Source organism: Fragaria vesca, linkage group LG3, assembly GCF_000184155.1.
Source record: "Fragaria vesca subsp. vesca linkage group LG3, FraVesHawaii_1.0, whole genome shotgun sequence".
NCBI classification, from domain to species: Eukaryota; Viridiplantae; Streptophyta; class Magnoliopsida; order Rosales; family Rosaceae; genus Fragaria; species Fragaria vesca.
The window spans coordinates 27,812,074-27,839,694 of record NC_020493.1 but is presented as its reverse complement, the minus strand read 5'-3'; the positions used below and the strand labels follow the sequence as shown (position 1 = coordinate 27,839,694).

Here is a 27,621-nt window from a genome sequence, read left to right as displayed (position 1 = left end):
TATTACAATTGAACTAATAAAAGGAGAAGTGATCGGGTGCCGTCGGTTCTAGTGGAGTAGGTCTATGGCCGTAGCGTTCAAAATTCGTAGCAAATACGATTACATGAAGTTCTTAGTTACTAGTGTAAGCATTTCCTAAAAAAAGTTGTTAGTGTAAGAATTTTTTCCATGTGTTACCAGTAGCCCATGTGACATTTTTATCCTGGCTCCGCCATTGGTCAGATCCTAATTTTATCGGCCGCTTTTTGTGGCTCCAAAGACATAACCAAACCCCAATACCTGGTATTATTATAAATCAGACGTGGGGGTATGAACTCCTTAAGACAGATTTGTTTGCAAGATTTAGGAAGGATTTTGTAGTGCTAGCTTCATGGAACGACTTGGTTCTCTGCAGAAGATCTGTTTTCGAAGATGACGATGAATATTACATCTGCAATCCAAGGACCATGAAACTGTTCAGTCTTCCTCCTCCGACCGATCGATGCAGTTGGCTCTATGATGTTGTGGGATTCATCTGCGAGCCATACTATAAGGAAGAAGAAGATGACAGACACGCCGACAATAGTATTGATAAAAAAGAAGAGCAAGAAGAAAGGAAGGTAATTAAAATTGATACCGAGTATAGGTTCAAGGTTGTGAGAATACTTCCTCCTGAAGACGAGAAAAACCTTTGTTTCGAATTCAAGATTCAGTTCTTCTCTAATGATATTGGTGAGTGGAGAGAATCACTAGTATCATGTCCACGCGGCTTTATTTATTCCGAACTTAAACGTTGTGGCTTTGCTACCAATGGAATGCTATACTGGACTGCTAGAGACGGTGATCTACTCGGGCTGGGACCTTTGATGATCAACAACAAGAGCACTCCCACTTGTTCAAATAGTACTACTGCCCATGGTGATTTGGGGTATCAATTTCATGTTATTAAACATGTTGATCGGCAGGAACATCCAGATTTACTTTCTTCATTATATTATTACCTTCAGGTGCACCGTGGACGTCTGCAGTTGGTGTGGATGGTGCAGAATGAGAACAGGATTGGAGCTAAGCTATTTGTTTGGGAGTTAGAAAAAGAAGAACTAGAACAAATGGCGGTAAAAGGGGGTGGAGAACTGAGTCAGAAACACCGAAACATTTATTCTTTAATGGACGGGGTATCCTTTCTGTATACTTCGCGAATGGAGTACTATGCTTCGCAAAGGGAGTATGATTTGCTGGAGTATTTCGGTTTTGATCCAAACGATTTGGATACATGTTTTGTGTCTCTAAAAGATGATACCCGTTCAGAAAAGGAAAAGGAACAAACATATTATGATTATGAGGATGACGATGACGACGATGACGATACTGTCTTTTACAAGTGCAACATTCACACAGGAGAATGTTCCAAGATGAAGATGAATAAACGATACTTTTGGGGGAAGGCATTACAAATTATGCTCCCATGGTGGCCCACACCGGTTCCTAGAATACGTTCCCATAAGGCAGAGACCTCCAGTGAGCAAGTAATTCAGTAGAGAACGGTTCCAAACCAATATTCCAAGATGTCTTGCTGCCAATTATGCAACCGATACTTACTGAGAAGTTAATCTAAAGTAGTTGGTTTGTAATTGCAAACATATAAATTTTCTGCTCAGAGTCTAATCATTTTTTGCTACAGTAGTTGGTTAGCATCTCTTATCATGTAAGCAACTTGATCTGGACTGTAAAGAAAATTTGCTTGTCTATTTTTAGAGTATATGCATGTTTCTGTTTCTTAGTGTAGCTGTTGTTCATGCGTGGTGGATTTCGCTAACTTGAAAACAATGATCTCTTCTTGCTCTCTATGACTCTATATGGTTTGCCAATATACTTGAAATGGATTAGTGATTAGTGAACTGAAAACAAATGCATGAATCTTTAAACGCCCTAAAGAAAACCTTGAGAATTCAGAGAGAATTGGAGTGAATCGATCTGTTTCGGTTTCTCATTTTTTAAAGATGGGACTGATCTGATGGGCCAATTTCTTCTACGTTCGGCCTAGCCCACCTCGGATCGCCTAGCCCGCTAAAAAAACCCAGCTCAGTTGCTTCAATGTACTCAAAAACAGAAAAAGAACACAAGCAAATAATCCAAATATGGTGATGGCAGAAATACGATAGACGCCGACAAACAGGAGCTACGTCGAAGTCAGTCAGTGTTCTTCTTCCTGTCCTTGCAACAGTACTACGTATGGTATCCGAACTCATCGATGTCTTTCTCTAATTCTCAAACAATCTCCCGCATTTTTGGCATCTTCTTCTTTTTCTGTTTCACCTGCTAAAATTCTCATATAAATGTTGTAGTTCTAATCAAATATGTCATCTTTAAGAGGATTCTTAGAGAATCCATTAAACCCAGTTCAGTATATTTCAGATTAAAATGGCCCAACATGCTAATCTCTCTTATTGATGATGTAATTCTATTCAAAGATGTCATCTTTAAGCTGTTTCGGAAACCCCCTAACTCATGTTCGTTATGATACAGCTGAATCTGTTTTGGAGTATGGCTTTGTTCATTTCCAGAAGAATCGCGCATTCATTTGGTTCTGGTTTAGCATCTGCCCATGTTACCATGGTATACCCAAGTTTGTTTACTAGTTCATATTGTAATGATCAAATCAGTAATGTAGCTTGTTGTTATATTCATGGTGTTGATTTATGTGGGTGCATCCATTTTTGGAATCCAATGTAGGGTGGATCATTGATTTGTGCTTGTCGAATGCTTTCGACTTCCGTCTTGACCCAAGAGTCATTTTGCTCTGACTCATTGTCCTTAAAGCCTGAGGGGGCTTCAGAGTGCACTACAGGTATGTGGAACAAGGTCAAAAACATAACATGTTATTGAAGATTACTTGAAGTAATTGTTCAATAGTAGATTGCAGAAAGTATGAAATAGAGATGTGGAATTGTTTGTTGGTGAAAGTGTATCTTAAGATAGGAATTTGTCATGATCTTGTGATTTCAGTGACAAAATTTGGTGATGAAAAGAAAGGATCCACAACTTTGGCTGATGATATTTTTGATGCACCAATTACAATGGATATTGCTCGTCAGATCTTCTTCTTCTTTCGTTGGATTCATCCGGTTAAAATGTGGCAGCTAGCAAAAAGGCAACAGGTACGACTCTTTCCAGTGATGTGTTTTTTGTCATTGAATAGTTTCAGTACAAAGACAAAGTCACAAACTCCTATACACCATATTTTGGAAGTATCACAGTCTATTGTAGTTAGTTTGTTTTCTATATTGTCCCTTGGGCTGTGTGAGAAGCATTTCGGTGAAAACACATAAGGATCATGCACAAAAGTATTATTAAGAAAAGAGAAAGAAGAGACTGACAAATATAAGGCTAATTACATAAGGGCACTTACTGATCAGCAACTTTTCCTTTATTGTATTGCCACACGTCAAATGTTTTGGAATCGTGTATAGCCATCGAATTGGAAGGATAGTGGTCGAACCAGCCATGGAAACTTGAGTGATCCCCAGGTATTGTACTATCATCCTTAAGTACAGCAAGTTCAATGGCTTGCAACCTGACCCTTTTTTTACGATATGTCCTTCTGCATCCAACTAAATGAATCTAATGGGTGTTAACAGCATAGAGGTGTCAACAGACGAAGTCATACTTCTAAGAATGTAGAACTTCTGGGACTAAAGATGGCTCTGTCATCTCGAGCGGCACAGGGAAAGGCAAGTCTGTCACTCACTCCAATAGTTCATTTTCTGTTTTTCACCTATTAAGGTGTGTTTAAGCTTCAGAGTCCTTTATATGTTATGATTGTATAAAGTTGTATGTATGAGGTTCATTTTTGTTCAATTTGGAAACTAACGAGAGAAAATTGTACAAATTACAGCTTCTGGTTTTTGAGGATTTTGGGATCTACAGAAATAAACCCGATAACGTTGTGAACTATGTCAAAGAAAGAATGAAAAAGGAGAAGAAGAAAAAAATTCTGCTGGTGGATGGTGGTCCAATAAGTAAAGAGCTCAAGTTGGCTACTGAACGTTTACGTTGTGTGACTGTGATGCCCTCAAGTGTAAGTTGCACATTCTGGTTTTAGATAAGTGTTTTTATTGTAGCTACAATGTAGTAGACGATCTGTTTAGCCTAAGATGCCGTTTAGAGACATGGTTCCACACTTTCCAAGGACAGTTGCCTTCATTATTCATTAGTATATTCGTTAGCGAAGGCATATAATAGGACCTCCATACAAGATTTTAATTCGAACATGGTTAATTCTCTGGATGCATATTCTCGTATTATTTTGTTGCTCTATCATGAGTATGAGTCGAGGCAGCTGTCCCCCACCCCCCTTTTTTTTTTTCCTTTCATTTTTTTTTTTGTTATTCAGTATCCACATAACAACCAAGTCGAGGCAACTGCCCCCCTTTTTGTTTTTTGTTTTCCTTTTAATTTTTGTTATTCTGGTTTGTCTAGCTCTCCACATAACAACCGTGTCAACCAAAAACAATACTGTTAAGTTCTCTTGATGTATGAACCAGTTGTTGGGTTTGAACTCATTACTAAAGCATATTTCACGCATTTTGCAGGAGTTGGATGCCCTTAGCATGATCTCTTATGACAGAGTGGTGATGTCTCGTGATGCTGTAAAAAAAATTACTGAGAAAATTATGCATACACCGATCAACCATGGAAGCAACACAACATACTGGTGATGCTGTAAGTAAAATTGTTATGCTTCGAAGTGGGAGATTAAGTATAAGTTGTGAGCAACAAGGTTTGTGCTTCTCCAAATTCTGAAATGTTCTTCTGCAGCATCAGCACCGTCCATGAACAGACATTATTTTGTTTAAGCCACTTTTGATCCAAATGGTCAGATTTCATGACATGATTTTTATCTACCATGTGATTTTGTTTATGTCTTTGAACGAGGAAAAACGTTTATTAGGTATGTAATGATCATTGCATTGAGTTTCTTCATGTTGAGCCAGAGAAGTGAAATTGGTATGGAGGTAATTAAGAACGAGGAGAACTGTACGTTCTTTGTAAACAGAGACCAAGCAGAGTATGTTTCTTGGCATTAGAGTGAATATACAAGTGCAGGAAACTCTGCTTAAGATATAGTTAAAATTATGAATGTGCTTTACATACAATTATCCAGATGCTCTATGTTACATCCGGACTATCTTTACGACCCTGCACATATTGTTGAATGATCCAAGACATAAAGTTCTGGATCCAGAAATCAATGAACAAATGCAATCACTTAAAATTTGACATACAGTGAGGATGGGTTTGGAGGCACTGAGACTTCGACAGTGCCTTCAAGCATCAGTGTGACTTTCTTCATGGTAGGTCTTACTGATTGATCCTCTTGAATGCACCAAAATGCGATCATCAAGTACTTCTCCAACTTTTCGACGCCATCCATTGCCTGATCGTTGTCGACATTCTACAACAACAGATGCAGTTTCTTTTTCTTATAGCAATTGTATGCCCAATCTGCTAGTCTCATTTGACCTTCAGCTGGTGCATCTGCTTCGTAATTTCTCCTGCAGCAAACAATCTCTAACAACACAATGCCGTAGCTATAGACATCCACCTTCACTGTGACAGGCAAGCTTTTGAACCATTCTGGGGCAACATAACCTTTTGTGCCTCTGATTCTAGTAGTTGTTCGAGATTGTTCACATTTCAAGAGCTTGGCCACTCCAAAATCGGCTATTCTTGCTGTGAAAAAATCATCGAGGAGAATGTTTTGAGGCTTAATGTCACAATGTATGATTTGGCTGGTGCACTCCTCATGCAGGTATAAGAGCCCTCTTGCAGTTCCCAAGGCAATTTGCTTTCTTTGATACCAGTTGGGCCTTGTCTTGCCGAACAGGAAGCTTGCTAGAGAGCCATTGCTCATGTACTCGTAGACAAGAAGCTGGTGTTTCCCCTCGTTACAAAATCCAAGTAGTTGGACTAAATTTCTGTGATTTGTTCTGGCAATTGCGCTCACTTCAGCTTTGAATTCCAAATTATCTTCTTTAACCACAGCATTCAATCTTTTTACAGCAATGAACTTCCCACCATCAGATGCTAAAATTCCTTTGAAAACTGTTGCAAAAGCACCGCAACATAGCTCTTCCTCAAATCCGTTGGGGGCTTTTTTTAGCTCCATGAAAGTGAAACATTTCAGATTCATGCCTTGAACCACAGGATTAAGTCGACTGACAATTGCATGAGAACTAACCAGATAGGTTATTACAGAAACACCCAAATTGGTTAATACTAGAATGATCACTGCTCCAACGAGGAGCAGAGTTAGACTATATTTCTCTTTTGCTGTTTTCCAAGTAGAAATGTCTTTCCTTACCTTCACCAGAGCTAACCATTCAACATCGTCTTTGATCTTCCCATTCGAAAGAGGGATTCTCTTCTTCCAACAATCACTTCTTCCTTCACTATAAATGGCAATGGCACAGAAACAATCAGCTAAGCAGCTTTTCTTGCACTGTTCCTTATTAACTGGCTGGAAATGCTCATAATCTCCACCAGGCCAATCAGTGTTGGGAAGCTCTTGAAATTCAAAGAGGTCCTTTTCTGATGAGGCTTTATGACAATTTTGGGGAACAAAGTTTTGTTTGCACCCTTTCCTCTCATCATCTTGATCAACGGGGATGTAACTCGGAGGGCATGAGCAATTAGTATGACCTCCATACTCATCATGTCTACATAAGCTGTTAAACCCACATGCACCCCCACCTGTATATTCCAAAATTGATGTGCAAATATTTGGAGGCATGAATCTAAAAGTGTACCAATCACTTGAAGAGTCGGTTTCTTTCTGGTGGGTATAGTGCCTCAAAACTCCATCATAGTCAAGAGTTGCTCTCTGGTAGACGTCTTGTGTCTCAACTGTATCTGGTAAGACCGAACCAAGTTGGCTCCCGTTTTGTGCTGTGAGGTAAATAGAGCCAGATTGGTTGAAGATGACCTGAAAGCCGCTACCAGTTTCAATAGACCAGTATATAACATTAGTACTCTTCAATGGATAGTTCATTGTATAAAGCACAAGATTTCCACCAGACTCTAGAATGAACTTAAATCTTCCTTCTGAGTAATTTGTTGCTGTAAGTTGGTTAAACAGACTGCTGTTTACATTAAGGATCTGCGTGGGAAGGAGGGTATCAGTTGGATGATCAAAACTCTGCCACAAATAGGTTGAATTTTCGGTTGCCAGAACGAAATTTCCTGTGTCCAGCATGGCTGCATAGGCAACTCCAGTATCCCTAGACTGATCAGCAGCAATGTTTGCTTGTTGTCCTGTTGCAACATCAGTGAGTGTTAACTTGCCTTGTGCAGAGAATTCAACTGTCGATCCTAGTTGCACTGGATTATTGCGATTGGCTGACCAAACTATAGTCTTTTCAGGTATTTTGTCAAACCAGATGGCTAGTAAGAAGCCAGCATTGCCAACGTTTCTGAAGCCAAATGCAAAGTCCCCGGACGGTGAGCCCCAGTGCTTACTGTCTTCCTGTGCAGTCAGGGATGAGCTAAAAGATATAAAATTGTAACTTTGAACAATGGTGAAAAAGGGAAGCTGTAGAAGAACAAGCAGAAAGCATAAAGAATATGGTAGTTCAGAAATCATGGTTCAATAGCTTGAAGTAATTGTGAACAGTATATGAAGTTATGGATAGCCACAAATCCACAATACATTCTTATGCCTATATTGAATTCATCGAAGTACATTAACGTCGACGAAATTACATTAAAATCAGGGATCACCAAGACTTATTTTATAGCTTCTTGTTCTACAAAATTTCATATCATTGTGTCACTAATGAAAAGTTGGTGCTTACAATATGAGCAACTGAATGTGCAATGTTTCGATTCGAACAAAGGCAATCTTAAGGGCGGTATCTCTTATATGTGCTCATGTGCAAAATGATACTCTATTAAGCAAAAATGGCCGGCTGTTTTTAATTAATTATTTCATGACCAAATGGTGTTTCTAATGAAAGCCAAACATTATACACCAAATGGAATTCAAGCTGAGAGTTTCAGCTTACAACAGTAAACCTGATCGAGAACCTCATCCCCTCATGATCACCACAGAAACTAACCCAAAACCAAAACTCATCCTAAACCCACATCAACCTACCTCAAAACTATCTTACCCTTCTTCAGATTCCAACACAAAACCCGCTAATAGCAAGAAAATCAAATACTTAATAACAATCATGAAGCTCTAAAATTTCTAATCTTTGGTTTAGTTAATACAAGATAGCAAGAGTATACATAAAGACAATGAAATAAAGATTATGAATTGAGAGCTAACCCGAGTTCATTGCAATGGTGAAAGACAACAATGGAAGAGAAGAGTTCTCTCTACAATTCTGGTTCCTCCGACCAAGTGAAGCCCGCTATGGCCCATTACGACTAGGTCCGTCTAGCTGGGCTCGGCCTGAGCCCACTCGTTTTATTTTGTCACTTAAGTTTTGGACCGTGGATGAGATTCGAATTTTAACGGGTGACATCACAATCCTTCTGCTCTTAGGATTGATTTCTTGAATTATATAATTCCAGCTGGATTTATTGTGCTTGTCCAAATCCGATTAGGAATGGGAAACACTGAACCCCGAAGAGGGTTATAAATAGGACCCAGTGGCATGTTGAGAAGTCACAATTGGAAAGCGGAGTCTGAAATAGAAACAAGAAGAAAAAATGGGGAAGAGAAAGTCGAGGAGTAAGCCAGTGAAGAGAAGAGTGGAGAAGCTTGAGACTGTTTTCAGTTGCCCTTTCTGCAACTATGGCCGAAACGTCCAGTGCAGAATTTACAAGGTGAAGCTGGCATCGGGAGGGGAGAAATGGATTGGCACTGCCGACTGCTATATCTGCCATGAGGTCTTTCATACTCCAGCCACGGCTCTCACTGAACCCATTGACATTTACAGTGAATGGATCGACGAATGCGAGAGGGTCAACAATGAATTACTAGACAAATGCGAGCCGGCCAACAAGCGCAATCGATGTGAGGTGTATTGATGATATATAGTTCTTAGGAAGAATATCGATCAGTATGATTGTATATGTTTAAATTTGTTGCAAATTTTGGTTCTGTGTAGTTTTAAAAACCCAGAATTGGGCGTTATGTATGTTCATAATTTCAATACTATTTCGAATTCGAGTTCATATTTGGTGTTCGTTACTTTTGTGCTTTTACCAGTTTTGATTAGGAAGGTCGTATTTGACCCCATAATTTCCTCAAGTGAAGCCATATATATTCAGGCTCTTTCATCCAAAATCGTGTTCAAAATTTCAACTAGATTGGAAAAATATAACAGAATAAACAAAATAACACTGTACACCATCAAAACTAAGTCACAAAATAGAATATTTGTGCATCCATAACCCACCCGCACAGAAAACCACTGGAAATTTGTACAGAACTTATTCCACGTACTGAAAGTCTGAAACAAAAGTAAGAAGAAGAGACATGCTTCCTGAACACTGGTAAATTTAAGAGAATTTTAATGGAGTACTTATAGTGGAATAAACATATATGGATCCAACATATATATGTCACGTCCAATCAACATAGAAGCTAGATATAGTTTCTTTTTTTGGAGTAGAAGCTAGATATAGTTGAGAAACATATTTCATGGAGTCAATTATAAAAAGTTCCACAACTCAAGCTCCTACTTTCTTGCATCACCAACACATTCACCATTCCACCACAGAAATCTGAAGAAGCGAGCATATCGCCGATCACTCCAAGCTCTGGATAATGCAATAAGCCTGCCATCTCTTCATCCCCGAACGAAAAATCGACATGTCGCCGCCCCACCATCACTAGGTCATACATACCTTGCAAATTCTTGATAGCATTCACAACCTCAACACCATCATTCACCACAATATCACGCCATTTCAGCCTCTCATTCCGGGCGTTCCTTAGCTTAAACTCATCTAACAATGACTCGTCTAGCTCAAACTCTCTCTCCCTTTCCTCAATATTTTCTGTCTTATTGGCCTGCACCAGAGTCCTGAACACCATGATGTCCACGTCCGGGTTGTTAGCCATGCGTGATGCATAGGCTAATGCCTCACGGTCATCTGGTCCGCCGATGAAAAATACAGCCACAACGTAAGAGAAGTTTGAGACACTGCTTGCGCGACAAGGCAATCGTTTTTCAACTAGGATTCCGATTGTGCATTGAGAAAACGCTTGTAAATTACGGTTCAATTGGCTTACAATGCTAGTGGAAGCACCGCCAATAGTCTGATCGTGGTTATCGACGAACGGGATGATTATAAGAGGAACGAACTTCTCACGAGCTAGACGAAAAATGAACTCATGCATGGATTTGCAAGGAGCCACCACAGTATAGGGATGAATTGTCACAGGTCCTTTTGAGTTTTCTGAGTAATTCTCGAAGGCTCGCATCATTTGATGTGATGGTGAATCCAACCGTCTGAATTTCTTTTTCTTGTAAGGTGTCAATTGTGGTGCAGAGCTGCCAACTAAATCAACAAGGTGGACAAGGTAGGTGCAAATGGGGCTTGAGTTTGTTGGATTTGAAGCTTCTAAGAAGGTGATGATGCTGCGGGCACTTTCTTCACTGTGGACACAACAAAGAATCTGAAAAGTTCCGGAGCTAGCGCTATTTGGCAGTGATTGGATGCTTCTGGCCTGTGAATATCTAGTTGATCTCTGGAGTTGTTTTTGAGGAGTATACGAGAAATGTACAATTGGTGTGACAATCATGGTGATCATCAGTGCAGACAAGATCAACTGAGTGAAAAACTGTCCATCTATCATCTGCAAGCAATTGATTGATATTACGAACCCATATTAAATTACAAAAATCGAATATTATGACCGACGGGCACTCAATTAATTAAATAGTCAATATGTACTCCGTCACAATCATAGAGTAATTTGAAGGGAAAATTCTACGATATGTTAATGTACGACATGATGAACCGTTAAGACGTAATAACATAAAAATTATCCAAATTAGTGGTGCATGGCTGCATGTATGTTTATTTTTATTTTTTTGAACGCATGTATGTTTATATAGAAATGAAAGGGATGAGGAAAAAGAGAAAGAAAATTACATTGTACAATTACCTTGAAGGTCATCAACCTGTGATACATCATAACCTCTATTATACCCTTCATACTCATGACCATGCTGAGCACGAGACTATTTCTCAAGCTAATTTTGCAGCACAAGCCAGCCAGTGTAACCCCTACAATCTTTGTCACAAACAACGCAACAATAATAGTCTGAAGCTTGGCAAACCTAGTCCAGTTGTCAATCAAAAACACATTAACATCGTTGCCGATATGCGAAAACAGCACCGGCATAAGAAATTCCGAGACCAAGAATTCCGTCTTGGCTGTCAAAGTTGATCCTAGCGGCGGTCCGTCTGGTATGATCAACCCTAAAAGTAAAGGACCCAAGTTATACACTAGGCCTATGGCGTCGGTTACAAAGGTCATGACTAGAACCCCAAGAAGTATACCGACTATATAGATTTCCTTTACTTGTTCTCCTTGGGGTGTTTTCTTTACTATCATTAGCATAAGTGGGCGTAAGACATAGACTGTGAAGAGTAACAACCCGACTGTCGAAAGCAATACCGGAATACCTTGGGATGAAACAGCCATATTAAGAAAAACGAGGAACCATAGTGCAGCATCGTTGAGAATTGCCGAGGACATGGCGAGTTGGCCCAACTCTGAAGTCATGAGATTAAGTTCATACAAGGCCTCGGTTATGACCGGAAAAAAACTCATGGACCAAGATAGTATGCCGGTCAGTAGTATGAGAAAGTTGGGAGCATAGAAACTGTTGAGAATTCGAACTTGGGTTATAGGGTAAAGGAGGATGATAGAAGGAAAAAGGAACGTCAATGCACCAATCTTCCATGAACTTTGTGCTGTCTTCTTGATTAGGTGTGGATCAAACTTCACTGAAATTAGGAATATGGAGTACAGTACGCCAATCACAGGTATTACGCGGAACAGTGGAATTTCTTCATTTGTTCCGTATAGCTGGTTTCTGAATACCTTGTTTTGCCCAATCACAGACGGCCCTAAGATAATGCCACCCTAAACAAAAAGAAGAAAAAACCAAAGATTAAGAGTTTGTATTAATATCACTACATCGTCCACTTCCGAGAAACTAATATCGCATGATCTTAAAAAAAAAGGTTAGCGTTTATTCATGATAAAAATTAGGAGACACATACCAGGAGATTGCAGACAAATTTAGTTTGCCCCAAAGGCTTTAGAATACTATAAAGCAGTCTGGAGGTAAGATTAAAGAGGATGATTTGGGCCATGAGACGAGAAAATGGAGAATCCAAGGGATTTTCAGCAAAGCAAATGCCTTTGCTTCTTGAAGGACGACATAAGAAGGAGATTTCCCCCATTTTCTGGCTAATGGAGATTCATATACCTATCATATATATATGTACCTCATGATTTATGATCTTGAACCCTGAAAACACAACAGAAGTGCTGAATTTTCTTTTTGATTTATAGGGTTCCAGTGCTACGGTTTCAAAATGACCAAACCAAATTGGAAGCTCTCTAGGATATATAGGTATGCATGCGGTTTTAAGGTGAAAAGTGGTTCCTCTAAGGTGTCTCCTATTAGATATTTGAAACTGAAATTTGTATTCGAGACAACTAAATGTTAATGAACTGCCTTCTAGTAGTTTATAGTTAGAGAAGGGTAGAGTCGATTAGTTAATATACCGGTCAAATGAGCTAATATAACCTAGCTAACTTTTAAGAAAGCAAAAAACAGACAAACAAACGTAGACATTTGTTTATCATCATCATTTAAATCAATCAAACCAAAGAACTAAACTTATTTCTTCAACGATCCTTACCGCTTTTAGCAATATTTACCTAGTTGAGATTACAAGTTTAAAATTGGAACTGGTGTAGGCCACCATGGGAACGCCTGGAGGTAATATAATGAAGAAGGTAAATCTTCATCTTCATCTCCATGTTCCTGCCGATCAACAAGCTTAATAACATTGAATTGATATCCCGAATCACCATTAGCAGTAGTACTACTAGAACAAGTGGGAGTGCTCTTATTGTTGATCATCAAAGGTCCCAGCCTGAGCAGATCACCATCGTTAGCATTCCAATATAGCATTCCATTGCTAGCATAGCCTGAAGTAGAAGCAAGTTTGGAATAAAGAAAGCCGCGTGGACATGATACTAGTGATTCTCTCCACTCACCAATCTCACTAGAGAAGACCTGAATCTTGAATTCGAAACAAAGCTTTTCCTCGTCTTCAGGAGAAAGAATTCTCACAACCTTGCACTTATACTCCGCATCGATTTTAATTACCTTCCTTCTTTCTCCTCCTTTTTGATCAGTACTATTGTCGGCGTGGTTGTCATCTTCTTCCTTATAGTATGGCTCACAGATGAATCCAATAGCAGGATCCAAACCGCATTGATGGATCCAAGGAAGATTAACAAGTTGCATTGTCCTTGGATTGCATATGTGATACTGACCCTCATCATGGTAACAAAATCGATTGTAGATATGATATTCACCGTCAACTAATTGGTAAAGAGATCGTTGGCAGAGAACCAAGTCTTTCCATATAGCTAGCGCTAGAACATACTCGTTCTTGAGTTTGAAGAACCTCCTAAATCTTGCACACAAATCTGTGGTAAAGAGTATATCCCCCCACGGGTTTTTGATAGTACTAGGCACTAGGGTTTGGTTATGTCTTTGGAGCCACAAAAGGCGGCAGATAAAATAAGGATCCGACGTGAATGAGCGCCAACTCTTTGAGACAGACTTGCATCGAAACACAGATTTTGCGCATGGAAGACGACAAAGGATTTCAACTAATAATTCCTTCGGGATATCATGTATACTGGTTGATGATGCTCTTCCCGATACTAATTAATTGGACTGTCTTAACTCATCATGGGACGAACATAAAAATAGTACATTACTAAATTTCCTTTTGCTTGTTGCAGGGTTTCTATCATTGGTTGATGATGATCTTTTCGCAGCTAATCTCTTGGCTCTCTTTGATAGCAGTAGGTCATCATCATCAGACGAAGATGCCGAGTCTTCGCTAAATTTTCTTTTGGTAGCTGGTTTTCTATCACCTTTCATGGCGGCCAGCGTTGATTTGAAAACGTCAAACGACTCACGTTGTTTGGAGGCCCAGATTTGTATGGGCAGGAAATCAAAAATCCTGTCAGAAGTGGATAAGAAATCTGGTTAGAATGGTGTTATAAATTAAATCCAATTCTAATTTCTTGCTATCAAACTCATCCGAAAACGCAAACCTCGTGTCTTTCGTTTATGACCTCCATCTGTTACGTGCTTGGTTCCAGTTTTCCAGCCATCTGCGGTCTCCAATCCTCATTGTGTCGTCTTTTAGGTACATATCTCTTCATTGTTAAATCTTCTTTATGTTTTTCGATTTTGTACCTGCTATTTTCTCTAGGACATTGAACTCCAGTCATATGTAATGGATCTTTCTCTCTAATTTAATTGGTTTTCTTTCCCTTTGTTGTGTGTTGCAAATTTATTTCAATGTGATTTTAGTTGAATTTTGGTTTGCTGGGAGGATCTCAGATTGTAGAGATTCCTATTTCTTAATAGATTATTGTTTTGGGGGTTGTGGCGTTTGCGGCTCTAATACTTGTTGTGTGCTTAAGAAGGAAAGGGGAAGATGAGGTTTTGGGGAAGATGTAGAAAGGGGCATGTCGCCGGAGAAGGTGATTTCCAGGAGTCAGGATGCGAATAACAGGCTGGTTTTCTTGGAGGGTTGTCATCATGCATTTGATCTGGAGGATTTGTTGAGGGATTCAGCTGAGGTAATTGGGAAGGGGACGTTTGGTACAGCTTATAAAGTGATATTGGAGGATGCAACTGTTGTGGTTTAGCATTTGCTGTGTTCATTCTTTGATGAATCTGTCTATTGAAATGTGTTGAATGTAAACAGCTTATTGGTGTACTTATGTTTTTGGAGTATGAAAATTCATAGAGGTAATCTTTTAATCAGTAGATTAATTAGTCTAGCTTTGGTGAAGTGTTAATAGGAGAGGCAAAGCTTATACAGAATTCAGTTAGTTTGTAGTTTCGTACAGTCATTCTGAATGTAGTAAGAATGTGATAGATGTCCATTGGAGCAAATTAACCTAAAACTAAGATGAATGCTAGGCTGTTCTTAATAACTGTTTTGAATGGTTTTTCGGCTTTTTCATGTGTCAAAAATGAAAATGTGTTTGGAATAGAGAAGATGAAAATGAGCCTGTAGGTCACATTATATAAATTCCGAGCATTTGATAGGCGCAAAAGCACCTACAAAGATACCCTATTATCAATTCAATTATATCAATGTAGTAAACGGAAAATAGGGGTCATTACCCGCAGAGGATTGGTGATACTAAGACTTAAACACACAAGAAACACAAACAGACGCGTAAACAGAAATCTGGCAGACTCGACCTAGGAGCAGAAACCTAATTAATTAGCTAATCTAGACTCAACCAAAAATTATGAAATTAAATACACAGGAACTAGACACAGTGGTGGACTACCACACAAATTTTGAGGGTATTCGGAGTTGGTTTGATTGGTGAACAAAAATAGATAAAACAGAAATACTGCTGAAAACAGAATATTAAAAAGTGAATATGGATGTAAATATGAGAGAAACAATAGCTAGGAACTTCTCTCCACCACTAGATACGCTTCAATCACCCCAAAACAATATCAATGACTAAATATGAATGCACTCACAGTTAAGCCAATGTCGTTAGGTCATTAACCGTATTACGTTCTCTTACTTGCCATGTTAAGTGAAATGTCAGTATCGACTTAACTATATTCCCAATTAATTGATCTATGAAATGTCGGTATCTAGACCAAAATAACTGAAATCAAGAAGATCTAAGAACGTTTGAGTAGCAACAAAGAATCTAAGGTCAATGTCGGTAGCCTTAGATTACCAAGAAATCACTTCACACAAGTACCTGGAAAGAACTTGTTATCTCTCATAGAATATGCAACGATATGTCAGTCATAAACACATTCAAAATAATAAACCCTAAAACATGCATCAAAGTGTCGACTCAATGAAACATGCAATAGAATTATCAATGAACAATCAGCGAAGAAATTCTCATCTAAAATTATATAAATCAATTGGGGTTCGAAATCGAAGACATATCTAGGGCTTTGATCAGCCCCTAACTATTAAGGAGTTTAGTTACACATAATCTTGATTAAAAACATCAGAGAATACATGGAAGATGAACTAAAGGTGGAGAAGAAGAAAACTTGATTTGAAGAAGATCTTTGCCGATCGAATTCTTTTTCCTCCCTTTCTTCTCTTTCTCTCTTTTTTTTCTTCTCCCTGGTTCGGCTCCTCCTCCCCGTAGAAATAGGTTAGTTAACCTATATGTCTCACGTCCATCACCAACCCAACTAGGATTAGGGATCCTAATTAAGCCCAATTATCTCCTTTTCTTTGTTTGACTTCAAAACACCTAAAAACAAATAAAGTTAATTAAAAATAGGAAAACATCACAAAATAACTAAGTAATAATTAAGAATAATTAGCATGATAAAAGTCGCACAAATATGCGACTATCAGCATTCTTCTACTTCTTTGTTAAACAGAAAAGATTTCTCTAAGATACTCGAATTAATTAACTATCGTACCTAAATGTTATTATTGATTACCTTTAATAATATAATAATTATATATTGTTCACATTGGTTTGGAACTACCAAAACTTTTCTTCTATTTTCGAGGAAAATGGGGTTTCTAGTTTAGCATTTAACATCCTAAATGGGTTCACCAGTTACTGTGGTTTTATATGCACTTATGCTGAGCATTTAGTTTTCTTTAGAAGTGAAGTTAAAGAAATAAAATTTACTGTGAATTTCTCGTTCGTGGATATATATATATATATATACAGATTTTCTCAGGTGCGAATGTCCACATTTATTCTTACGGTGCGGATTTCCAATTTACACTCATTTTTCAATCGAATTTTCACATCTCCACCATCTAGTATTTAGATATTAATGTATAGATCATCTTTACAAAATTTCAGCAAATTTGGTTATCATTAAGGTATTCAAACTCGATTAAACCAATGGATGAACATAATTCTGTCAAACTTGAACCGTTCATGTTTAAGTTTTGAGTGCCTTAATGATAACCAAATTGCCTGAAATTTTGCAGAGATGATCTATACATTAGTATCTAAATATTGGACGGTGGAAATGTGAAAATTCGATTGAAAAGTGAGTGTAAAATGGAAATCCGCACTGTAAGAATAAATGCGGACGTCCGCAGCTGAGAAGGATCAGTGTGAAAAATAATTTGAAACCACGTACACGCTAAATCCAAATATTATTACACCAAATCCATCTTTTGTATTCTGAAAGTACACAATAATCAGTTAAATTAATGCATACTCTTTAATTCTTCCTATTTGAACTAGTGTGGGACAACCAGCTTTCATTATCACCAGCATTTACAATGTTTGAAGTTAATTTTCAACAGCTTCAAAGTTTTCTAAGATAAGTTATACATGCCATCTAACCATTACGACAAAGTAGGATATGAGCAAATTAAGGTTGTCATCAAAATAATCAAATAAAGATGAAAATCTCATTTCCAATTTGTACCTAAACGGCTTAACTTGATAACATGAAGAACAACTCAGACATGAAGACAGGTAATTAGACAAAGCAGAAGCTTAATGCTGATTTAGAAGAACTAGACCAGACACAAGGTGAATCCCCAGAAAGAACAAAGATGCCACAACTAGCTAGCTAACTAACAAGAACAAGTTTACATATAAAACTGTGTTTAAATTAAGTAATTAATGGTGATGAGGAAAAGGGTGATCAAATGGGTTAAACCAGAATCCCCTTTTACTAGGATCGAACAACAAAAAGAAGACAAACCCAGCAACAGCTTGGTATATATATAAATCTATCTCTGTACTTTTGCTTTTAACATGGCGAAGAATATATACTTGAAAATGGCAGAGGCAGAGAATAGTTGTATTTTACCTGGCTACCATAGTTAGCCAAGCTGCACAGTTCACAAAGTGATAGAGCCAATAAGCTATTCTTGTTTTGATTGTGCATGACATTTCACTAGAAAGAAGAAAATAATGGTTGCCTGCATGTTTCGGTTGGAGCTAGTACTTGGTTGTATCTTTGCCTCTTATCGTGTTACATATATTCCCTCATGTCCAATGAAAGATACACCAAATATTAATTAAGCTAACCGATTCTCTTTAACATATGCGTAAACTCTTAAGTACGTTGAGACCGTTCATCGAATTATTTGTCTTCTCATCAGTCGATATATTACTTTCAACAATTCCCCTAGGTCTTGACTATATACACTAATTGTTCTTATAAAACTGGCTTTATGTGTTTATATACTACATGCATGTCTACATCAATTCGATCGCAACTTGGGTTGTCTTGCACGCCCCAATTATTTGTACCAACTAACAACTCATGAAAAGTCTAGCTAGGATATGAGTTTCTTTAGGTCATTAGACTCGTTATAGAGGAAAGATTGTTTATATTGAGCATTTGCTTTGAATCAAAGGAAGAGTAGAATTTGAGTATTTGACCATGCATCTATATCACGTTTCTCATATCTAAAAATCTAATTAATATTATCATTAGTTCGTAGGTATCTAGCTTTAATTTGTTAATTGTCATTGCTTATTGGCTAAACTACCTCATAGTTAATTGAGTTGGTAAAAACTAAACAATACTACTGTTGGCAGTTTAACACAATTGAGAAGCGATCGCTACTATTAGCAGTTCAACACGACTGAGAAGCAAGAACAATATTACAACTAAATTAGTTTTACCGGATTTAAATCGAACAACAATTGAACAATTAATTGAGTAGACGAACTGTTAGTTCGCGTCGAAAGCATTCAAATGTAACAACTTAAAAAAAAAAAAAAAAAAAAAAAAGTTAAACCATAATCCAGATGAATAACAAAAGAACCACACTTTTTGCATGTGGAAGTTGACAAATCAACACACTACTTTTGAGTTGGTGGTTTGGTTGCTTCAGAAAGTTGATTTTTGCTTAAGATAATTAGTATTTTGAAGCAGAGTAGTTATAATAAAACAACCAAGTTAACCAACTCATGAAGAAAATGCTAAACCTTTCCTAAATCCTACATTAGATCAAAGAGTTGTTTGTTATTTCCAGAGATGCCACTTGTTGGAGTCCCCATTTGGTCCCCGCTGTAGCACCATGCTTTGCAAGATTCACTTGAAATACAGAAAAGCAAGACAACGAGTGTTTGGAAGGTTTTGGATATTTTCTGTCCACTACTTCCTTTCGGCACTTGAACAGCTCACATTGTTTTTCTTACAGACTAAACTACCCTCTCTCGTAGTATTCTTAGCGAAGCTAATTTTATTGTTGATGTTTACCATGTATAGTCTTTCTATTAACATTGTTTTAGTGTTTAAATCCGATAATATACTCAAAGACTCGAGGAGGAGAGAGTGAACCGTAACACTTTGCTATAATGATTAATCATCTTAAAAGCAATTGCCTAATGATCTTAAAACTTGACCTAGGGGCAGAAGGCATTTTTTCACTGCTTAAGCTTCTTTTAGGTTAAAGCACATATCTATGATGCTCATATAGGCATCTTAGAAAGCATCTTGTGCTTTTTGCAGAGAAAATTAATCAAATTAAACCCAGTTATTGAGGAACTCTGCAAAAAACACTTAGTTTTTTTTTTTTTTCTAAGATCTGAGTGGTATTACATATCATCATGTAACTAATATATTAATCATAATGTCAACATGAACACCAAGAAAAGGAAAGCATGTGCAGTCAAAATATGCAATTGAACTTCAAAATAAAGTTGACACTTGAAATTGAACACCATTAGCAGCAGTAGTGCACCTTGTAATAGCACCACCACCAAAACCAATCATGTTCACAGTAGCACCACCACCAACACCACCACATCATGTTTGGCTACATGGTTATTCTAGGAAACCATGGGCATTTTGGTAATCTGGTCACTTCTGAACCATACTGTTTGTAATGTATTGAGTAAGAAATACTCTTCTTTCCTTTCTCTGCTTCACATGCTCTCTCCCCATTCTATCAAAAATCCATCAACAACACACCAAGCCAAAACCAACTCATTGTCTTCAAGCTTTTGTGTTCCCCCTCTCTCTCTATAGTTTATCTCTCTCTCATTGGATTACCAAATCCAAGCATTGGATTACCACCCACTTGTTCATCATCCTCTTAATTTGTTCTGTTTCTCTGAGTGAATAAGAATTTCCCACCCACTTCTTCCTTTTGTTGTTTCCTTTGTTTCATTCATGGCTACTGACACCAGAATTTTCCCAGACCAAAACAGCAACAACAACATCAAAAAAAGTGAGATTAACAGAGTGGAAATCCAAGCAGCCATTGCCAAAGCCGTGGAGCTTAGAGCTCTTCATGCTGCTTTGGTTCAAGGAAGCAGCCCTGCAAATCTTAGGTTCCCATCTTCTGCTTCTCCAGCTAACTCACGCCATGCTTCTCACTTCTCTGCTCAGGACTACCCTGTTTTCACGCCTGTGAGTTACTTCTGTTTCACCCTGGTTTCTTGCTTTTTACACAAAAAGTATGGAGCTTTTTCTGTGTTATGTTTGTTCTTGTGAGACAGTTAATTCATTACTACTCCAATGTGTCTCTTCAATTTATCATTTAATTTCAGTTCCCAGTTTGAAAAAATGAAGGTTCAATATTTTGTAGGACTAATTTTAGTCTAAGATTTTTCACTACTGTAATCTATCTTATGGTTGAACTACCTCAATGCATTTCTGTTCTAGAAATAGTGTTTAGGTTGCTTTTGGTTGAATACATAAAAATCAAGTCATTTTTATGAACATAGGAGAAGTACACATTAAATTAGTAGACATTTTAAAGTTTTCTATGTAATGAGTCTAATGACTAATATTATAAAGTTGGAATCTTGAACTGGATTGAGTTACTGTTGAAGTTTACTAATTTGGAGTCATTTTGCAGAGTTATGAAGACGAACCTTCATCAGGGTATCTTCAAAATCCGATGAAGAACAGAACGTTATCCGAAAGTTGGGACGATTATGGGCTAGAAGGAAATGGGGATGAATCAGTTGTGTCAAACTACAAGGAAAACTCATCTTCAAGAAAAGGGTTTCCTTCTGATTTGTCCAACTTTGAATCCCACATTTGTCCAGCTGAGGATAACAAATCTGTCACTGGCTCATGTGCAAACAACATCACCGTGCTTCAAACATCACCAGGTACTGAGTACTTCAGGTCAAGTAGGAGAAACAGTTTGGGGGATTTCAACTCAATCTCATCTTGTAATAGGTGCAAGCCTGCAACTATAACCAGTGAACCCGAAAACACAACCTGCAGGAACAGCAGGAATTCTAACATTGTTGTGCCATTAACAGATTCTCATGTGTCCACTACGCAGTCACAACCAAAAAGTAGGGGAGTGATGTCTTGGTTGTTTCCGCGGTTAAAGAAGAAGCACAAGAATGGAAGCTCTCCAATCCGGACAGAATCCGAGGAAGTTTCTCAAGTCTACAAGGATTTTGGGATAATGTCAGTGGAAGTATTGAAGAAAGAGCTCATACAAGCAAATGAGAATAGAGACTCGGCGTTGAAGGAGGTTTCTGAGATGAGATCTTCGCTTGGAGAGCTGAAGCAGAAGCTGGAGTACTTGGAAACTTACTGTGAAGAGCTGAAGAAGGCTTTGAGACAAGCAACACATGGTAATAAGAACTTCCAAATGCCAGAAACTATTGGCAATTTCCCAAACAGACCAGGAGGAAAATCAAGTAATGGGATTGCAGAAAACTTAATGCCGGTTAGCGAGGAAGTAATGGTAGAAGGTTTCCTGCAGATAGTATCCGAAGCAAGACTCTCAGTAAGACAGTTCTGCAAAATCCTTGTAGCACAAATTGAACTAACAGATAACACCTTGGTGGATAATTTGAACATGCTCCTCCAACCATTCAAATTGTCATTGAATTCCAAGTATTCGAAAGCTGTGTCATACCACTTGGAAGCCATCATAAACCAGTCACTCTACCAGGACTTTGAGAACTGTGTGTTCCAGAAGCATGGCTCACCTAAGCTTCTAGATCCTCACCAAGCTCGCCAAGCACAGTTTTCTTCATTCGTGGCACTAAGAAACTTAAGCTGGAATGAAGTGTTGAGGAAGGGAACAAAGTATTATTGTGAGGAATTCAGCAAGTTCTGTGATCAGAAGATGAGTTGCATCATTACAACATTAAATTGGACTAGGCCATGGCCTGAGCAAGTTCTTCAAGCATTCTTTGTAGCTACCAAATGCATTTGGTTGCTTCATTTGCTTGCATTTTCATTCTATCCGCCGTTGGGGATTTTGAGGGTGGAAGAGAATAGGAGCTTTGATCCACATTACATGGAAGACATGTTTATGGAGAGACAGAGGTCACATGGTTCAAGCAGGGTTAAGATTATGGTAATGCCAGGGTTTTATGTTCAGGATAGGGTTTTAAGGTGCAAGGTTCTATGCAGGTATAAGTCTGCAGGTCAAGCAAGTTGAGTTTCTGTTTTCTTTTCCTTTCTCTTGTCAATTTCTTTATCAACTAAGAGGGGTTTTAAAAGGGGTAACTCAACAAGAGAAGTCTGTAATTTTGGTGTTCATATTAATATTCTTCAACTGTTTTTTTTTTCCATTGAAAAATGTATAGAACATGGGGTAGTGTAGTATACACTACGCCAACTATTGCTTGAGCATCCAATAACATTTTGCTCATTAACTTCTACTGTACAAAATTCGGGGACAACTTCAAATAAAAGGGCAAACAATAAAATTCAGTAACAACTTACTTTTCAAACGATCCAAAATATCCTGGCATGCATTTGTGATGATATAAAAACAGTTCCACGCATAAAGCACGATCAAATCGTTTGACATTATTTCATGAGACAGTTCTTTGTGACAAGCTACACAGGGTGGCTAAGCAACTTGTTCTTCAAAAACGCCAATTATAAATATGGCAAGGGATCATCCCAACTATTACACAATACCACTACAAACATACTGACGGTAGAGAAAGTAAAAGCACTCCCAAGTCCTAACTAGTTTTCTGCAACCGCAAATGTTAATCCCATTGAGTCAGACACGAGCAGGGCCTGGATGTCTGTACCGCCATTTGAAAACTAGCTGCTTGATCCCTCAAATAATTGCTGAGTGCAGATATTTCTCATGCATTTACCTTCACTCTCTTCATCAGCTCAATGAATTCTCTAAAAGCTGCAATAAAAAAGTCCCACAACAAATCATTTTCGTTTAGTAGATTCGTGCAGGATGTATTATTCTAAAAAGCAGTATTGGGTTTGTTAGCTGAGAAAACAGTTGGAAGAAGCAGCATGGGGATTGATACTCGTGCTATGAGCTATACCTTCACCTTTCAGATGGTAACGGTGTTCCTAGATATACTATGAAAAGTTCATCACTAAGAGTGTTCTGTTCTACTGGTGCAAGCACCTATATCATTAGTGTGATATTGGTAAATAGTTGTCTATCAGTGTATAGAAGTATAATTTAAATTACCATAATCCGAGTCATGAGGTCCTGGGGATGCTTCAGGGTGGTACTGAATAGACATTATTTTTCGTGCAGGGTAAGCAAGGCCAGCACAGCTTTTATCGTTCAGATTGACATGAGTTACTTCTACACCATCTGGAAGTGATTTGGGGTCAACTGCATAGTTGTGATTCTGCCACAAAATGAAAAGTAGAAACGTCAATATACGGTCTTAACTTAATTTAGCAAAATAGCTCACTGATATGTTTAATTCAGGGGGCATTTCAGTTCTTTAAAATTTCTGATACAATTTAAAAAGGTATCACATTCTACAAGAGATTGATAGAATTTACCCACCTGAGCGCTTATCTCAACATGTCCAGTACGAAGATTACAGACCGGATGATTTCCTCCGTGGTGACCAAACTTCATTTTAAAAGTTGTACCGCCTAACGCCAAGCCAATCAACTGATGGCCCATGCAAATTCCAAAAACAGGAACCTTTCCAAGAATCTCCTTGACCGTTTCAACAGCATATGGAACAGCGGATGGGTCTCCAGGGCCATTGCTGAAAAGGACCCCATCTGGTTTCATCTTAAGAGTCTCTGATGCTGGCCATGTTGAAGGCACCACAGTAATTTTGCAACCATAGGAAGCCAATCGCCTAAGTATGTTGCTCTTGATTCCAAAATCATATGCAACAACCTTCAATTCATAACCATAGAAAATGTCAGTTAAGGCTGCACTACCAACCTCTCAGCAAGAGGTAAGATTTCTTTTGGTTTTTTAACAGAAATGTAAAGGGAAGAGCATGTGAGAATGGAGGCATGAGATGTAGAAGAGTCAGAATAATAGGTAAAACTAAAACTGAATTTTTCTTTTTTAACTTCAAAAACTATTCAATTCTTCTATCTATCATCTCTTGACATATGTCATCTCGGTACTTCTCATACTTGTATCTTTTTCCTCCCTGTTTTAGTTTAATACCAAAAGAACGAACCAAATACCGAATGAGACTACTTAAAACTAGAACTTAATGCAGACTTACACGAAAAGCCTCTCCATCATTTCTATTGGACTTAAATTCCCATTCAGAATCGGTTTTATCAACCCATTCATAAGGGGTCTTGCATGAAACACCACTTATTAAGTCAACCCCTGCAAAGTGCATAGTTAGATTTAGAAAATAAGAATTTTTAACCTATGCATAATTTTAACTAACTCCACAACATCCTTACCAACAATGTCCCATGATCGAGACATTTCCAATAGTTCCTCATCTGTTTTTGTCTCTTCTGTGCTCAAAACACCAATAAGGCTTCCATCTTGTCTTAATCTGCGGGTGATAGCTCGTGTGTCAACATCATCTGTAGCATAATCAGTCAGCATCAAAGATCAACACCAGAAGTTAAAACGTACAGAATCATACACCAGATTACATGACTCTGAAAATATCAGTGCCTTCAAGACTAAAGCAATGGTTCAACTTACAAATTCCCATGATGTTCCTTGCTGCTAAATAATCACCAAGAGTTTCTGCACATCTATAATTTGAAGTACTGCAAAACAACAAACAGAAGCAGTTCATTGAAATAATTGAGAACAGCTCAATCAGTGAAGCTTCTAATATTGATGTTTCTACATCAATTTTAAACAAGGATGTATACCTGATACTTAAACTTCTGATCACTAGACCACCAAGGAAGCACTGCCTTGATTCTTCATCATCTGATATGGAAAGTAGTATCATCAGATTTCAACATATTGAAGATGGTATAATTCTCAAATATTACGAAAGGAAACTCTACTGACCAAAATTCACTCCAGTATTTCCAATTTGGGGGTTCGTCATCAGCACAAATTGGCCAGCATAACTTGGGTCTGTAATAATTTCTTGATACCTGCAAAAAAAATGTACCATAGATTATGTATGAGCAAGCTGAACTGACGATTCCCAACTAAAGCAAAGAGGAGTACTTCCATTAATGCAAGGACTATATCTCCTTCATCCCTACAAAAGTGGACTTCTCTACACTCTCATATGCAATAAGTGATCAGAAATGTATAAATTTTCTAGGGAAGGCAAACTCGTGTGTTTCTTGTGGGGAATTAGTGATGCACCACTGGAGATAGGAAGCCCACAAACCCAACATATTAATAGAAATTAGAATGCACACAACTGTTATAAGCCAACCCACCCGGTCAAGGATGTATTGAATACAACTTCACCAACTTGGGTTCCTGAAGCACCAAATGACTTTGCTTTCCAGATTGAACCATCTTCAAGCACAAGTCTAGCATCTGAAGTCTTCCAAGGTCTTTCCGACAAGTCTGAAGCACAAAGAGTAAAATAAAAATAAATAAAACCCAAAGATGAAAAATCTAAGGGACTAACATGCAATAGTTCCATTGCTCTGCACTATCCCAAACCTGCTACCACCACTTGTCAAATTTATAGAATTACGAATCACAGGTTAACCAAATCTTTATATTTTATCTGATTGTCTAGTGTAACAAGAAAACTCATAAAATCCTTATGACTTCAATCCTAAGTTTTCAAATCCCATTACTAAGACCTCCACATACTCCCTCCAAACGCATAGTCAGGCAATCAAAGTTAACCAAAAGCAGGAACAAAACAAAAGAAAAAAAAACAGCCAAGCTACTCCAATTTACCAATAACTAGGAAATTCTAAAACTCTAAAAGCATTAAACTTTTCAACACAGAATGATAATAAAGCAAAAATGGCCAAAACCAAAAAGATACGTGCATTATATACCATCCCTATTGGTTTTTATTCATCTAAAACAAGAACACTGAGCCCAAAACATAAAACCAACATCAACTGTTGCATGGCAGCCAATCGGTTTTCTCTTCACTTTAATTACTAATAAAATCAACCTCACAGTACATTGGAAACCATTATCACATAAAAATTGAATCTTTACAAGTCCTAGAGAGAGCAATGAAAGCAGAGTAGCAAAAGTGGGTATACCGGAGACGGCATTAGCGGTGGCGGAGGAGCACCGTAGAGTGAAAACCCTAAGCTTTGAAGGGTTTTGAGACTTGGGAACAGTGAAAGGTGAAGGCTTTACAAGGCCCAAGTTGATAGCTGCTGTGGCCATTCTCTCTCTCTGTTTCTGTCTCTGAGCTGCTAGTGGCGCCTCTCTGTTTTGCCCTGTTTCTCTTTTTTGTGTGTTTCTAATTAGGCTTATGCAAATAGGGTCCTAATAAAATGAATCTGGCCCATCCAATCTTAATGGACGGCCAGGATTTCTCTTACATTAGTTTAGGTGGTATTTTGGTCCATCTCTTTCTCTTCTCAAATTCTCTTTTTCCCATCTCTCTCTGTTTCTCTCCTCTCAGAATTCATAAACAGAACTCAGGAAGAAACCATAGCTGAAATTGAAGAACAAAGTCAACAAACCACTTCCTCTCTCGACCTCCATCACCAAGTACGTTACTTTCCCTCTCTATCATGTTCATAAGCTTTAAGCTTTAACTCACTGTTGGGTTTTTGGGTATTGATGGGTTTTGGTGTTTGGGATTGAGACTGGTATCGGGTTTGGGATAGTTGCATGAGCTCTATTTCGCATTGCTGTCATATCTGTGAAATTGGGTCTACATTTTTGAATTGGAGTATTTGTTTGTAGCAACAAAGTTGGGTGCTTTTATTGATTAGTATAGTTGGGTCAGTGCTTTGTTTCTGTTTGGTTTCTGAAGTGTGTGTGTGTGGAGTCATGTAGTTTTTAACTCTTAAGATTTTAGTTACCTGGCTTGCTGTCAGTATTGAAGTTTCAGTTGCATCTGTAAGCAGCTTCCCATTAATTGCAGCTTTGGTTTGTTCTTTAATTTCAGCTGGTTTCTTCCTGAGGTCCATGAAGTCCTCAGCAATTCACTCTGAGAGAGAGAGAGAGAGAGAGAGAGAGAGAGAGAGAGAGAGAGAGAGAGAGAGAGAGAGAGAGACGACGACGACGACGACGACGACGAGG

The 27,621-nt window shown here is 38.1% G+C and overlaps 6 protein-coding genes across 6 annotated transcripts; 3 read left to right on the top strand and 3 right to left on the bottom strand.

Moving 5' to 3' along the window:
* The first annotated feature begins 446 nt into the window (after positions 1–446).
* Positions 447–5,108, top strand: LOC101305059. The gene is made up of 9 exons (XM_004296308.1): positions 447–1,505; positions 2,131–2,214; positions 2,506–2,595; positions 2,713–2,827; positions 2,986–3,137; positions 3,450–3,506; positions 3,618–3,710; positions 3,875–4,057; positions 4,572–5,108. The coding sequence occupies exons 1-9, from the start codon at positions 447–449 to the stop codon at positions 4,695–4,697; spliced, it is 1,959 nt and encodes a 652-aa protein (XP_004296356.1). The 3' UTR covers positions 4,698–5,108.
* A 326-nt stretch (positions 5,109–5,434) lies between these two features.
* Positions 5,435–7,621, bottom strand: LOC101304758 (G-type lectin S-receptor-like serine/threonine-protein kinase RLK1-like). Its single transcript, XM_004296307.1, has one exon. It carries the CDS (start codon positions 7,619–7,621, stop codon positions 5,435–5,437), a length of 2,187 nt encoding a protein of 728 aa, XP_004296355.1.
* Positions 7,622–8,697: 1,076 nt separating this feature from the next.
* Positions 8,698–9,018, top strand: LOC101304467 (transcription elongation factor 1 homolog). Its single transcript, XM_004296306.1, has one exon. The coding sequence runs from the start codon at positions 8,698–8,700 to the stop codon at positions 9,016–9,018; it is 321 nt and encodes a 106-aa protein (XP_004296354.1).
* A 622-nt stretch (positions 9,019–9,640) lies between these two features.
* LOC101304177 (cation/H(+) antiporter 15-like) lies at positions 9,641–12,417 on the bottom strand. Its single transcript, XM_004296305.1, has 3 exons — positions 12,235–12,417; positions 11,108–12,094; positions 9,641–10,795 (listed from the first exon to the last, which is right to left on the bottom strand). Exons 1-3 carry the CDS (start codon positions 12,415–12,417, stop codon positions 9,641–9,643), a joined length of 2,325 nt encoding a protein of 774 aa, XP_004296353.1.
* A 7,717-nt stretch (positions 12,418–20,134) lies between these two features.
* On the top strand, positions 20,135–22,838 carry LOC101311657. The gene is made up of 2 exons (XM_004295191.1): positions 20,135–20,633; positions 21,085–22,838. Exons 1-2 carry the CDS (start codon positions 20,394–20,396, stop codon positions 22,639–22,641), a joined length of 1,797 nt encoding a protein of 598 aa, XP_004295239.1. The 5' UTR covers positions 20,135–20,393; the 3' UTR covers positions 22,642–22,838.
* Positions 22,839–22,932: 94 nt separating this feature from the next.
* Positions 22,933–26,806, bottom strand: LOC101311362 (carbamoyl-phosphate synthase small chain-like). The gene is made up of 10 exons (XM_004295190.1): positions 26,625–26,806; positions 25,827–25,959; positions 25,441–25,529; positions 25,296–25,356; positions 25,120–25,187; positions 24,867–24,995; positions 24,677–24,786; positions 23,986–24,333; positions 23,656–23,821; positions 22,933–23,355 (listed from the first exon to the last, which is right to left on the bottom strand). The coding sequence occupies exons 1-10, from the start codon at positions 26,752–26,754 to the stop codon at positions 23,306–23,308; spliced, it is 1,284 nt and encodes a 427-aa protein (XP_004295238.1). The 5' UTR covers positions 26,755–26,806; the 3' UTR covers positions 22,933–23,305.
* Positions 26,807–27,621: the final 815 nt, after the last annotated feature.